This window comes from Caretta caretta, chromosome 12 (assembly GCF_965140235.1).
Source record: "Caretta caretta isolate rCarCar2 chromosome 12, rCarCar1.hap1, whole genome shotgun sequence".
NCBI classification, from domain to species: domain Eukaryota; kingdom Metazoa; phylum Chordata; order Testudines; family Cheloniidae; genus Caretta; species Caretta caretta.
In genome coordinates this window covers 6,457,481-6,471,877 of record NC_134217.1, presented here as the reverse complement: position 1 = coordinate 6,471,877, position 14,397 = coordinate 6,457,481, and the positions used below count along the sequence as shown (strand labels likewise).

The 14,397-nt window shown below is 52.4% G+C and overlaps 1 protein-coding gene across 3 annotated transcripts; it reads left to right on the top strand.

Moving 5' to 3' along the window:
• Positions 1-1,711: 1,711 nt before the first annotated feature.
• Positions 1,712-12,657, top strand: SETD6 (SET domain containing 6, protein lysine methyltransferase). 3 transcript variants are annotated; one of them, XM_048816672.2, is made up of 9 exons: positions 1,712-1,844; positions 5,952-6,050; positions 6,567-6,711; positions 7,211-7,352; positions 7,814-8,008; positions 8,307-8,430; positions 9,900-10,080; positions 10,514-10,656; positions 12,131-12,657. In XM_048816672.2, the coding sequence occupies exons 1-9, from the start codon at positions 1,818-1,820 to the stop codon at positions 12,440-12,442; spliced, it is 1,368 nt and encodes a 455-aa protein (XP_048672629.2). In that variant the 5' UTR covers positions 1,712-1,817; the 3' UTR covers positions 12,443-12,657. The 3 variants fall into 3 exon arrangements, with proteins under 3 accessions (XP_048672629.2, XP_048672628.2, XP_048672630.2); XM_048816671.2 differs by having other exon boundaries at positions 5,949-6,050; XM_048816673.2 differs by lacking the exon at positions 1,712-1,844 and having other exon boundaries at positions 5,949-6,050; positions 6,391-6,711.
• The last annotated feature ends 1,740 nt before the right edge of the window (positions 12,658-14,397 follow it).

The window sequence follows — 14,397 nt, the reverse complement described above, 5'->3', positions numbered from 1 at the left end:
AGTAGCCTTATTGTACTGTACCCTTTTGTGATGGGGTTTGTGGATCTTCCAGCTCCCGCGTTAGATTGAAAGGCCAGGGCAGAGACCGGTAGGACAGTTCTTAGGTATGTATATTCCTTATGGATGGCCCAGGAGCTACTTCCTCCTACTGTCACTAGAAGACTGAGTTCGTGTCTGACTTTCAGCCTTCTGTAGTAGGTCCTCCACCTGACACCTCCCAAGGAATGTCGGCCGGTAGAGGAAGGATGGGCCAGTGGTTAGGGTGCCACACTGGGATTTTGCAGTTCTCTCCTCCACAGGCTTCCTCAAAACCCCTGCTCAGCTCCTATCTAACCCTGCAGGTGCCTACATTTCTGCCAGTGGGCATGTGCAAAGCCGCCAAACTTGCATTAAGCAGGATAGCTCAGTGGTTTGAGCATTGGCCTGCTAAACCCAGGGTTGTGAGTTCAATCCTTGAGGGGGCCATTTAGGGATCTGGGGCAAAAGTTGGGGATTGGTCCTGCTTTTTTGGGGGGGGAGGGATAGCTCAGTGGTTTGAGCATTGGCCTGCTAAACCCAGGGTTGTGAGTTCAATCCTTGTGGGGGCCATTTGGGATCTGGGGCAAAAATTGGGGATTGGTCCTGCTTTGAGCAGGGGGTTGAACTAGATGACCTTCTGAGGTTCCTTCCAACCCTGATATTCTATGATTCTATGATTCCTGCCACTGCTGAATTGCTCTGGTAGGATTCACAAACTAGGCATTCCCCTGCCTATTTCACCTGCAGGCCCGACCCTGTAGGCATTCTCAGAGGCTCCCTTTAAAGCCATTAATGACACCAACATCCCAACCCGCTTCCTTTGGCTAAATGTTTGAAGCTAAGCCAGCTGAGCTACAAATCAGTGTGTCTGACAACGCTTCCTAAAAGGGAAAACCAATGACTTGGGCACAAGGTTTACAGTGTCAGTGTTGAAGTGACTACAGTGTGGGGCCACCACCCCAGGAAGGCCATGGGGCTGCTCTCATAACCACCCCCTCTGAGAACTGATTTAGCTCACTTCACCAGTGGGAATAGCACCTTCTTACTGCAAAAAGCAGCAGCAAAGGGTTTGAATTTTAATTCAGCTGGAAACTTCTGAAACCAGAACACTGAGGCCAAGTGTTTCCAATGGGACCAGTGGCTGGACTGCCTTGATTTCTGGGTGTTCAACTTGCCACCCAAGTCAGGCCCTGCTGAGCCACCTGCCCTCTGGAAACAGGCTCCTTTGAGGCACCTCTTGTCCCCCCCTCCCCCCAATCACTGGTCCCTTTTGAAAATCCCACCTGGTGTGTTTATAACCCCCCCGCCCCCAGCTGCATTCCCCAAAGCACTGTGCGCCCTTTGTTTTCAGGGCGCCTCCCAGGGGAGCCCTACACGCCAAGGGCCCACGGGCTGCGCGCGGACCCCACAGACCCCCGCACTGGAAGGGTTTGTCCCGCCAGAATGACCCTGCTCCCCAGGGCCTGGGGCTGCACTTTATTGGGGGGGGGGGGGTGAGCCTGGCCCCATTCCCCCAGTCACCCCTCCTGGCCCCTGGCCCCGCCCCTCGCCAGACTGCAGCCAGCTCCCTGCTGGGTCACGGGGCAGCCCCGCCCCCTAGTCCCCAGGGAGCCCCTGGGGCGGGGGGGGGGGGGGAGGAACCTGCCGCGGCAGGCCCATCTCGGCCCCCGTAAGCGGAGGGGGCGTGGCCGGCCCCAGCCCGGAAGGCGGCCCCGGGTGCTGGGGAACCACGTGGAAGCGGCGGCCGCCGCCTGTTTTCTGCGCTGCGGACGCGGCTCTGTCCCACCCCGAGGCCGGGCATGGCGACGGCGGCGAAGAGGCCCAAGGTAGCGGGGGGGCGGACGCGCCTCTCGGGGCTCCGGCCCCTGCCCCCCACCCTGGGCGGGTCCAGCCTCGGGGGGGGCCGGAGGGAGGGAGGGAGCGAGCCCCGTGGGGCGGGCCCGGGCCCCCGAGATGCCGGGGGCTCTCGCTGAAGGAAAAGCCCCCTCCCCAGCCGCTCCTCCCTGGCCGGCCCTAGAGCCGGGGCCACTTGCCTGAGCGAGGAGCGTTTGCACCGGAGGGCGGAAGACGCGGCTCTCCCAGGCTCGGCTGGGCAGGGCCGAGGAGGGAGCGGCGGGCTCGGCTGCAGCCAGTAACTACTGGGGCGGGCTGGGGAAGCCTGTGGGCTGGTGTGATCCGGGCTGGGGAAGTAAACCCCCCGCCCCGGGTAGCCGAATCCAGCTCTGCCAGAAACGTTGTTCTGCCTTCGTTAGGGGCCGTGTCTCCTGCTCTTTAGATTAAGAAAAGGAGGACTTGTGGCACCTTGCAGCTGCAGCTCAGGAAAGCTCATGCTCAAATAAATGGGTTAGTCTCTAAGGTGCCACAAGGCCTCCTGTTCTTTTTGCGAATACAGACTAACACGGCCGCTACTCTGAAACCCGTCTTTATATTGGCACTTCCGAGCCTAACAGCCAGTCACTGTCATCAGCGCGACAGGTGAGAGCCAAGAGTCGGCCCCTGTATTGACTCCCTTGAAATCTACTTAAATTAAACATTTCTTAAAGCGGGTTAAAGTCTGAATCTAAGGTCTGGAGATGGGGGGTGGGCAGGGAGGTGGCAAAGTTTGCAGATGCTCCTCCGTTACTCAAGATCGTTCAGTCCAAAGCAGACCGGGAAGAGTTACAAAGGGATCCCCCAGACCTGGGTGACTGGGCAAGGAAGTGGCAGGTGGAATTCAGTGTTGATAAACGCAAAGTAGTGCACACTGGGAAGTATAATCCCAACTATGCATATAAAATGATAGGGCCTAAAATAAATTAGCTGTTACCGTCAAGAAAAAGAGATTGGAGGAGTCGTGGAGAATACTCTAAAAACATCTCAATGTGCAGCATTAGGGATCGCTAGGAAAGGGATAGATAATAAGACAGAAAATATCATAATGCCATCATAGAAATCCATGGTACATACAGCTCTTGAATATTGTGCACAGTCCTGGTTCCCCCATCTCAAAAAAGATAGATTAGAATTGGAAAAGGTACAGAGAAGGGCAACAGAAATGATGAGTATGGAACAGTGTGAGGAGAGATTATAAAGACTGGGGCTGTTGAGTGTGGAAAAGAGAGAACTCGGGGGATATGATGGATGTCTATAAAATCATGACTGGTGTGGAGAAAGGGAATAGGGAAGTGTTATTTGCCCCTTCACATAACACAAGCACTAGGGGTCACCTAATGAAATTAACAGGCAGCAGGTTTAAAACAAACAAAAGGAAATATTTCTTCACACAGCGCTCAGTCAGCCTGTGGAACTTGTTGGCCTTCACAGCATCCCCTGCCAAAAGTATAACTGGGTTCAAAAAAGAATTAGATAAGTTCACGGAGGACAGGTCCAGCAATGGCTATTGGCCAAGATGATCAGGGATACAGCCCCGTGTTCTGGGTGTATCTAAACCTCTGTTTGCCAGAAGCTGGGAATGAGCGATGGGATGGATCACTTGATCGTTACCTGTTCTGTTCATTCCCTCTGGGGCACCTGCCACTGGCCACTGTCGGAAGACGGGACACTGGGCTAGCTGGACCATTGGACTGACCCCGTGTGGCCGGTCTTATGAAGATTAAAATCCTGAAAATGAAATCAGACCAACCTTCTCACCTTGCTCACGTTAGCAATAAATATGTAGGAATAATGAGTCAGAAAAACACCGAACAAAGCAACTTGACTCTAGAGGGAGTGAATACAGGTTTTAGGTGGAATCTTTTCATCAAAGCTAGTCAAATGGTTTTAAATAATTTTCACTAGCAAAGTAGCTCCCTTTAATTAGCAGCTTAGTCACAAACCAGCCTTGATTTCTGCAAAGCTGTTTGCCGAATAGTCTGGTTATGGAATTTTTACCTATGGGTTGTTTCCAGACCGCCCGCTTTGACCCTTGGCTGTTTTGTGTTGTATGAATGGCCATGCAGTCTTGTTTCTGCTGCCTCATTGGGTAAGTGACCCTTTGAGCTAGGGCTCGTCTACACTACTGCTTACGGCGATGTAACTTATGTTGCTCGGGGGTGTGAAAAAACCCCATGCCAAGCAACGCAAGTTACATTGACTTAAGCCAGAGGCGGGCAAACTACGGGCCACATTCGGCCCGCAGGACCCTCCTGCCTGGCCCCTGAGCTTTTGGCCCGGGAGGCTTGCCCCCAGCCCCTCCCCCGCTGTCCGTCCCCCTCCCCCGCAGCCTCAGCTCACTGCGCTGTCCGCGCAATGCTCAGGGCGGGGAGCTCCTGGGGCAGCGGTGCTCTGGCTGCGCGGTGTGTGGCTGGCTCCAGCCGGGCAGTGCAGCTGCCTGTCCTGGTGCTCTGGGCGGCGCGGCAGGGGAGTTCGGGGTGGTGGTCAGGAGGTGGGGGTGTGGATAGGGGGCGGGGCGGTCAGAGGACGGGGGGGTTGAATGGGGGCAGGGGTCCCAGGGGGCAGTCAGGAAGGAGGGAAGTTTGGATGGGGCGGTGGGGAGCAGTCAGGGGCAGGGGTTCCGGGGAGGGGTGGTGGTTGGATGGGATAGGGGTCCTGGGGGGGGCAGTCAGGGAACAGGGGGGGTTGGATGGGGCAGGAGTCCCGGGGGAGGCCGTCGGGGTGAGAAGCAGGGAGGGTCGGATAGGGGGCGGGGGCCGGGTCACGCCTGGCTGTTTGGGGAGGCACAGCCTCCCCTAACCGGGCCTCCATACGATTTCGGAAACTCAATGCGGCCCTCAGGCCAAAAAGTTTGCCTGCCCCTGACTTAAGCAGTAGTGTAGACAGGCCCTTTGTAACACTCTTCTAGAATGAACTTTTGGACCAGAATGATCACCCTGCAATTTGAAACGTTTGGGATTAGCGAAGGATTAGACACCTGCACGGGCTAGTCGAGTGATTGTGAATGACAATAATGGCCCCACAAATCCTTGCAAATGGAGCTCTGTGTTCTGACCCGGGGGGGGGAAATCCCAGATCATTGTGTTTTGCCTGCTACTTGTCTAACGTTTTCAGTAACAATCCAGTTTCAAATGCTAACTTTCAATGATACTTTGATTTTTGGCATTTCCCTCGAACGTAAGCTTGTTCTGACCAGGCAAACAGTTCAACCAACAGTAAATGGGAGGGAGATGGGTTTTATTCCCGTTGGGGCACAGACTCACCAGTGGTGTGGGGAGCAGCCATGCTCGCACTGAAGGGGGTAACAGTACCTGTTACAGTCTGGAAGACTGCTGGGCCCTGTTGAATCGAAGAGCAATAGCAAATAATCTGTCTGTGCCACAGAACGGAAGCCCTACCCGAAGAAGTGACTTAATCTCTTGTAAATGTTTCTGAGATCTTTTAGCTTCCAGTTCAAAGCTGATCACAGCCGAGAACAGTCATTTTCTGTCATTCTTCCTTTCTTCCCTGCAGCCAGGGCCTGTGTTGGGAGAGACAAGCGTGACTAGCCTGTCTTCTGATGATGTATAAATATATAAATATCCCCTTTCATCCCAAAGCACTTCACTCACTGCAGGAATGCAGCCATCTCTGCCCAGAAACACAACAGATGTGTAACAGTGCATAGCAGCCCTTAAAGACAGGAAGTGAAGGAACCAGGGTATCCAATTGAAGCTATAGGGATAGCTATTAATAATACTCAGTCCGTCCGTAGGCTTCAAAGCAGTTTACAAAGATGGATAGGCACCCGTATCACCCTGTTTGAGATAGAGAAACTGAGGCCCAGGTGAAATGAAATGATTTGCCCAATGCCAGACTGATCCTGGAAATAATACCCAGGTCTCCTAACGTCTGATGTGTTGTTCCGTCCGCTGGACCCTAGGGCTTCCCTCTGTGGTGTAATTTACCCAACCTGGAACTTAGGGAGGCCTCCAGGGTTACCCTCCGTTCTCTGCCATAAGATCTCTCCAGTGCCTGAGCTGTCCTTGTTTTCTAAGCTTGACCCCTATTTCTGTTAGCAGGTAGCCGCGGGGGGCAGCCTTGCCGAGGATGGCAGTGCTGACACCCTTTCTGGCTTCCTGGATTGGTGTGAGAAGGTCGGGTTGGAGCTCAGCCCAAAGGTAGGAGGATCCGGATGATGGAAGCTGGGTATCGAGTGACCCTCACCTGGGTGTGAGTCCCAGTGTTCAAAGGTCTCAGGCTGAGTGTGGCGTATGGGTATCTGCAACCCATCGGGCTGATAGGGCAAGGCTGGCTTTCCAAGGGCAGGGTGATCCCAGAACTTCTGCAGATGAGTGGGGAGGGGTTGGAGTGGTGGGCCGGGAAGCAGCGAGGCTGAGTGTGAGGGCTTACGAGGTGGTGATTTCCAGTTACTTCTCACATGCACTAGTGCAAGGGTGCAGCCGTCGGGTCGGCTATCAGTTTGTTATTTAAAAACCAACCTCCTGTTTACGTTGGCAGGAAATCCCTCGGCCACGTGGGGGATGAGACTAGCTGTCTGGGCTTCCATGGATGCTGCTTGGATTTATTCTCCTGACCTCTTGGCTTCATTTCTCTTGCAACCCTTCACTGCTGTCCCATCAGAGGCAGGTTTTCACCAGGGTCCCCACAGGCCCTGACAGGCACCTCTCTCATAGGTCTACGTGAGCAAAGAGGGCACGGTGTCAGACTACGGCCTGTTGGCCAGAGAGGACCTCCAGATGGGAGAAGTCCTCTTCACCATTCCAAGAGCTGCGCTCCTGTCCCAGCACACCACCTCCATCCGGTCCCTCTTGGAAAAAGGTAGGAGAGCAGGGCACGTGGCGTAGAGCTGAGGAGTCCTGCAGCTGACTTCAACTGGCTGCCACGTTGGAATGAAGTTCTTAAAAGTTCGGTGCTTTTCTAACCTGGCTGTCTTTGATTGGACCTTAGTCAATGGCCAACGTGCTCTCGTCTGCTTCAGGCAGCCTGTAGCCTGGGGGAATCTCCTGGGGAGAGGGAGTTGTCTGAGCTAGAGCTGGAGAGGGCAGTGGTTGGCAGGGCTTCTAACAGAAGTGGGAGAAGGGATTGTTGGTGGAAGAGCCACCCCCACCCTCGTGTCTCCCCGCCATCCTGGGAGTAGCAAGTCTGGAGTCCCCAACTCAACCCCACCCCTTCTGCCAGGGAGCCTGGAGCAGTGCAGTGATTTTGGTCCGTAACAGCCTAGGGCACTGGCTCTCCGGTGAAGGAATAACAGGACCTGGGATCTCGGCATGTTCTTCCTCTCCTCTCCTTCCTGTCTCCTCTGTGTTTGGCTCCCTAGACCAAGCGTCCCTGGAGAGTCAGTCTGGCTGGGTGCCTCTTCTCCTGTCTTTGCTGCATGAATACATGGCCAGCAACTCCCACTGGCGTCCTTACTTCTCGCTCTGGCCTGACTTCAGCCGCATGGATCACCCCATGTTCTGGTAAGATTATACCACATGCTAGCGTCAGGCTGCAGAAATCCAGCAGCCTGCATGAGACTCGGTCCTGGGCATTGGGTCCCTCCTGCCGCCGGGGCGCTGGCTCTTGGGAGTCGGTGTGTTACGGGGGATAAAGCACTGGTCTGGCCTCGGTTCTGTTCCTGGCTATGTGCCTCTTGCCCTCTTTGGCTGTTTCCCCAGGGGTCAGCAGCACTGGGGCTAGGCATGTTTGTAGCTTGGTTCTGTTAGATACGTTAGCAGCCTAGGTGGCTGCCCATCCTAAATGCTAGCCAGGGTTTATGGTGGGTTGAACTTGGGGTCCAAGCTAACTGGATGCAGACAGCAGTGGAGTGGGAGGCCATAGGAGATCCTGGAGACTTGACTCAAGGGTAACTATATTAATTCAATCCCTTCCTGGGTGGGGATAATGGGATCGTCTTTGCCCTCCCTGCCCCTTGATACAGGCCTGAAGAAGAGAGGGTGAGGCTCCTACAAGGCACTGGCATCCTAGAAGCAGTAGACAAAGACCTGGCCAACATCCAGCTGGAGTACACCTCCATCATCCTGCCCTTCATGGAGTCCCACCTGGACCTCTTTGACCCCAAGCTGCACACGCCAGAGCTGTACCGGAGGCTGGTGGCGTTCGTCATGGCCTACAGGTGAGATGGGGAGGGCAGTTCCGCAGCAGACATCTCTGGATCCAGAGGGGCAGAAATGAAGCCTCCCTGGGTGAGCCTGAGGAATCTCCTTGGGGAGTCAGACAGGAGGGCTAGATTGTAGCTCACCGGGCTTCTCCTGGAAGGAGGTGGCTCTGGCACTCACACTGCTTACTCTTCTCTGTGCCCTCCGAGGTAGCCAGCCGGCCCCTGGCAGTCACCGGCCCAGGGTGGGCTAAGGGCCATGGCTTCATTTCACAGGGCTGGGAATCGGCTTGTCCTCTCCTCTCCTCCCAAATAGCTTCCAGGAGCCCCTGGACGAGGAAGACGAGGATGAGAAGGAGCCCAACCCGCCCATGATGGTGCCCATGGCTGACATTTTGAATCACGTGGCCAATCACAATGCCAACCTGGAATATTCCCTGGTGAGTAGGTGGGGAGCTGTGTGAGTGGAGAGTGTATGTATCCCTAGGCATTGGCCAGGGCTCATTACTCGTCCAGCTGGTTCTGTCTGATTGCAACAAGCTGCAGTGTGGTTCCCCTCTGGTTTTCTCCCTCTTGATGCGGGGTGCTGGAGGGGAAGCCCAGCCCTTGCTCTCCACTGAGACTCCTAAATTCCAAAGCCAGGTGGGGGACTGTTAAATCATCCAGTCTTCTGCCCTGCCTGCCACAGCCCACAGCCCCTCCCCTGTTACCCAGTACTGAGCGCCGTGACTTGCGACCCATATTGCTCCTGCTTGGTGGAGGCACTGCTCGGTGACAGTAGCCCTAGGCGATTCCACGCTCCTGGCCCCCAATGCAATGACCAGATCTTCCCGTGTGAAGCCCAGTGGGGTTCTTCATGGGCAGCAGGGTGTGCCTTTGCCAATCTGATTGCAAAGGGGGCGTTGATGCCTCCATGTTGGGAGCTGTCAGCCTGGTGGCAGATAGGGGGCTTGGCTCCAGGACATGCCGAGGGCCTGAGCACTGGGAGGTACGTTTTCCTGTAGGGCAGGGGTAGGCAACCTATGGCACGCGAGCTGATGTTCATTGGCATTCACCCTGCCCAGGTCCTGGCCACCGGTCCGGGGGGCTCTGCATTTTAATTTAATTTTAAATGAAGCTTCTTAAACATTTTAAAAACCTTATTTACTTTAGTATATAACTAAACTCACGAAAGCTGATGCTCAAATAAATGGGTGAGCCTCTAAGGTGCCACAAGTCCTCCTGTTCTTTTTGCGAAGACAGACTAACCCGGCTGCTACTCTGTAAACTATTGTTGTACGTATAGACTTATAGAAAGAGACCTTCTAAAAAGGTTAACATGTATGAGTGGCATGCGAACCCTTCAGCTAGAGTGAATAAATGAAGACTCGCCACACCGCTTCTGAAAGGTTGCCGACCCCTGCAGTAGGGAATGATGCTGGCCTAGTTTGCCCTCTTTGAAGACTGATGTCCCTGTTTGCCATGGAATGAGCACGGGCAATGGCAGTGCAGACTCTCCCACCCCAGCGACTTGGGGCAGGGGAAAGGGCTTTGTGATCACATGGGCCACCAGGGTGCTTTTATGTGACAGGAGCGGGGCCAGAGACTGAGAGGTTGCAGCTGATGTTACACTCACCTCTGTGTTTGCCAGGGACTGACTCTCTCTCCCAGGTCAGCCTATTGTGCCCGGTATTGGCTGGGCCACGGAGAAACCCTCCTGTGTTTGCCAGGCGATAGGATTTCTTGGTGTGTCCCAGTATCACTTTCTCTCATGCGCAAGGGCCATTGTGGGGAGCCAGCAAGGCGTAGTTCCCTTTGCAGACGTGGCGGGGGAATTCGGCCACACTTGCCCCATAAGGACGGAGTCTCTTACTCTGAGTATCGTGACACTGCCTTCACCTTCGTGCCTGTTCCGTCCCTCTGCCTACAGGAGTGTTTGAAAATGGTCACCACGCAGCCCATCAGCAAAGGCCAAGAGATCTTCAATACCTACGGCCAGATGGCCAACTGGCAACTCATGCACATGTACGGCTTTGCTGAGCCATACCCCGGCAACACGGACGACACCGCCGACATCCAGATGGTGACGGTGCGCAGAGCTGCCCTGCAGGGTGAGTGGCCTGTAGCATTTGGAGGTGGGGTAACTTAATTCTAAATGACTCTGGTAGAAAGAGACTATGGGCCATATCTGCAGCCCTTTAAACGAAGCGTATGGTAGGCAGCCTTTCATAACCACTCACTGTGGGGCACCCTCAACGTTTTCCTTCCACCATCAGGGATGAGCTTCAAGGCCGCCACAATCAACATCTGCCTCTGCTTTAGGAACGGTCCCTGAAAGTGCTTCTTGCCTCTGGGTTTTAAGGGGTGTGGTGCTCAGCACGTCGTGGCAATTGGGCCTCTTTAAGGCATTGCACGTTGGGGTACAAATTCGCTAGCGGCGTTTGAAAGTCTCGGCCTGTGTCTCGCTCTACAGAGTTTTGTCCATCCCTCCTGCAGTATGCAGTGGGCGTGGTTGATGGGTCTCCCCCTGTTGGCCTCAAACAGGTGCCAGCACTGAAGCAGAGCGGCAGCTGGTTTCTGAGCAGTGGGATTTCCTTTGCCAGCTGGAGATGGTGGGGGAAGAAGGCGCCTTTGTGATTGGCTGGGAGGAAGTGTTGACGGAGGAAGAGCTGTCCATGACATTGAAGGTGCGTGGTACTCTGGGGGAAGTGATTTCATCTCTAGGTGGCAGAGATGTCTGAGGTCTACACTGATCCTGCCCCATGGAGTCTCATTCTCCAAAGGCTCCGATGACTTGTGCTGTTGTTCCTTCTATGTGGGGTTACAGGTAAAATCTCTGCTCTGAAATAGTTTATAACAGGGGTAGGCAATCTATAGCATGCGTGCCAAAGGCGGCACGCGAGCTGATGTTCAGTGGCATTCACCCTGCCTGGGTCCTGGCGGCTCTGCATTTTAATTTAATTTTAAATGAAGCTTATTAAACATTTTAAAAACCTTATTTACTTTACATACAACAATAGTTTAGTTATATATTATAGACTTATAGAAAGACCTTCTAAAAACGTTAACATGTATTACTGGCACGTGAAACCTTAAATTAGTGTGAATTAATGAAGACTCGGCACACCACTTCTGAAAGGTTGCCTACCCCTGGTTTATAAATACAGTATGTTGACCTGTTATGGAGATTTTTACTGTAAGAATAAAGGGGATGGGGACATTTTTGCCTTCCTGTGATTATAGCTTTACTCAGAACTGGGAGGAAAGGGCCTAATTGCAAAGATGGAGTCTGGCGCTCTAGGGTTATATGGAGGTCAAGTTAGTCTAGTGTGTTTGCACTCCTTTTATTGTGGAAGGAGATGTGTGAGCTTCCTAGGGTAGTTGAGGTTCTGTGCTCTGATCCTCTTCAAGAGGGAGAAGTGCTGTGACAGGTTGGGGGATGTGGCATTTAATTCTTTGGTGGCTGCGAGCTCCAATTTGTAGCAGGGACTTGATGTGTAGTGGAGAAACTGTGCAGGAAGCTGAGAGCAGTCATGGGCTATCCGTATTGGAGGGTCTATGCTTGTGACAGCCCTCATGAAGCTAGCTGGGAAGGGGGAAGTAAGTATTTAACACGAGGCCCCTTCACTCCCCAGCTGTGCATTAGCAACACTGAAAACTTGGAATCAGACCTCTGAAAACCATGATCTTAAATGTTGAGCTGCTTTATTTGCTTGCTTTTTTTTTTTTTTTAAAGCTTTCACAGTGCAGTTGACTAACATTTAATCTCTTCTCTGGAAATGAAAACAGATTCTCATCTGATAAGGTTCCAGGAGCAGGGAATTTTAAGAAACACACCAGCCTTCCCCCCTCAGGACTGTTGCAATAAAACTGAGTACTGCTGGGAAACTGAGGCCCCTGAAGATCACATGCTGTACTGAAGAAAGAAAGCATGCTCAGCATTCACATCTTGGCCAAATACCCCCACTAAACCAACTAGCTGCTTTGCTATCCTGCTGATAGGAATGGGTGCTAAGGAGGTAGTGAATAACCCCATGCAAATCCCTGGGAGTCCAGTGTTTTGCTAACTTCAGTAGCTGAAAATTGGGACCTTGATTCTATTCAGCTGTAGTCAAGCTTCACTGCCTGAGATAATGACTAGGTATCTGTGGTTGGTTGTAGGTGCTGTGTATGGCTGCAGAGGAATTCAAAGAGTTTAAAGAGCACGAGGGCTGGGAAGAAGACACAGAGGATGAAGAGAGCTTTACTTTGTCTAACGAGACAATACCCAGACTCAAAGCCTCATGGAAGAAGCTGCTCCATGACAGTGCACTGCTCACTCTGGAGTCTTACAGCTCAGACCTTAAAGCAGAGCAGGACTTGCTCAATGACAAGGTGGTTTATGGCAAACTAAGCCAGCGAGAGCAGCAAGCCTTGCAAGTGCGCTATGGGCAGAAGAGGATCTTGCACCAGTTGCTGGAGCTGGCCAGCTAGCAGAGGATGAACTCAGCTGTTGGAAGCAGGGAATTGCAGGCTTTGTATAAAGCAAACCTTGTGCTCTCTCCCCCACTGTCAGGACAGATGGGGTGGCCACTTGTATTGAGGAAGAACAGAGGGTGAGAGTTGATTTGGACCCAGTTACTCCTGATATGTCTGTATTGGCTTGTCATCTACCTCTTGACTTTTCTATAAATTACATACCTGTCTTACTGGGGAGGAAAGTCTGTTCATTAGATTTTAGCCTTAAGTGGGACATGGAGGAGGGTTCCCTATGTTCAAGAACCAACATGGGTGAGAGTTGAGGAGAAAGCATACCCGCTCTAGCTATGCTAACTTTGACCAAGGAGTGCTTTGCAGGGAAGGTAGTCAGAATGATGATTTTATACTTCGCAAGGATGACAGCTTGAAGTGGATTCTCCTCCTTCACTGTTACAAGCATCTCAGAAAATGCTCATGGTAGTCAAGCGGGAGTCAAGTCAAGCAGGAACAGCCTGCAAACTGGAAGCAGCTGGGCCTGCAGCACTGGTAGTGATTTGTTCAAAGCCTGAGTAGGGCTGCAGATTTGTCCAATCTTCAGACCCTTTGATCTGCTACAGTTGGCTCAGTACCTCTCCCTTGGACTTCATTCTGCCGATGGTCAAGCAACAAACCATAAGACAGCTAGCATCATACTGTTACCTCAGTTTTGCTGTAGGTAAAGCCTATGTTGGGAGGTGCCACTGAGACTAACATAGGCTTTTAGTGCTATGCATTTTTTTTGGCCTGTACATGACAGGATGTTTTTACCTGCTGCTTAGAGGTCAAGAATTCCTCTGAGTGGCAGTGGCTATTTTGCTTGCTTATCTGCCTTCCTCAGTCAGCAGAGAGCAGCTAAATGATCTGTCATGCATTAGGTAAGGGATCCTTGGCATCACAAGTTGTCTTTAGGATTGCACTACTATCTAGAGGCCTGGATGGTCACTGCTAGAATCTTAAGAGCCTGGAATTCCCTATTTTAAGGTAGGTACATCTCTAGGAATGCTATAACTAAAAGTGCTGATGCCTTAGTGAAATGAGGCTTTTTTTTGCCTATTAATACTAAAGGCTCTGTAGGTCCAATTATGCCCTTTGAGTACAAATTCCTTTGCTTTCATAGTTTGAGCTGGACTCTGCTGGTGCTGCATGCTGACAGGAGTAGTAGCTGGGTGCTTGCTAAAATGAAGGTATGACAATTCACACAGGGAAGAGGTCAGATGCAGTAAGGTGTACTTGTCCAGTTGACAGCTGGGTCCCTGATTTCCCCTTATTCACCACTGCAGTAGTTGAAGCCTCTAAGTAGGCAGGGGATGGAAGATGGGCTTGCATTTCTCCCACCAACTGAAAGTGGTGGGGCAGTGAGCTTTTCCTTTACCATGAGTGACCTGAAATACTACTGTGGGATTGACCACAGGGTGTGTGCATACTGGCTAGCAGGTAGTTTGTGGTGCTAGTCTTAAGCCATGGTTGCATTGCCCAGGGTCTAGCCACAGGCCTGCTTCCTTCATCCAGATAGAATTCACTGTATGGCAGGACCCTAATATAGGTGCCCACTAAAGAGAAGGAAGCCCTTAGCCAGCACCCCCCAACTTCACTGCAACCAGGTAGTGATGCTCTCCCTTGTTCTGCTTTGCCAGCTTTAGGCAATTTTGTAGGAACAAAAAGAAAAGGAGTACTTGTGGCACCTTAGAGACTAACCAATTTATTTGAGCATGAGCTTTTGTGAGCTACAGCTCACTTCATCAGATGCATACCATGGAAACTGCAGCAGACTTTATATATACACAGAGAATATGAAACAATACCTCCTCCCACCCCACTGTCCTGCTGGTAATAGCTTATCTAAAGTGATCATCAGGTGGGCCATTTCCAGCACAAATCCAGGTTCTCACCCTCCACCCCCCCACACAAATTCACTCTCCTGCTGGTGCTAG

Coding starts and splice junctions, on each gene's coding strand:
- SETD6 (XM_048816671.2), top strand. CDS start 1,818: ATGGCGACGGCGGCGAAGAGGCCCAAG. Junction 1,845..5,948: donor CGGCGGCGAAGAGGCCCAAG/GTAGCGGGGGGG, acceptor TATTTCTGTTAG/CAGGTAGCCGCGGGGGGCAG. Junction 8,009..8,306: donor GCGTTCGTCATGGCCTACAG/GTGAGATGGGGA, acceptor CCTCCCAAATAG/CTTCCAGGAGCCCCTGGACG.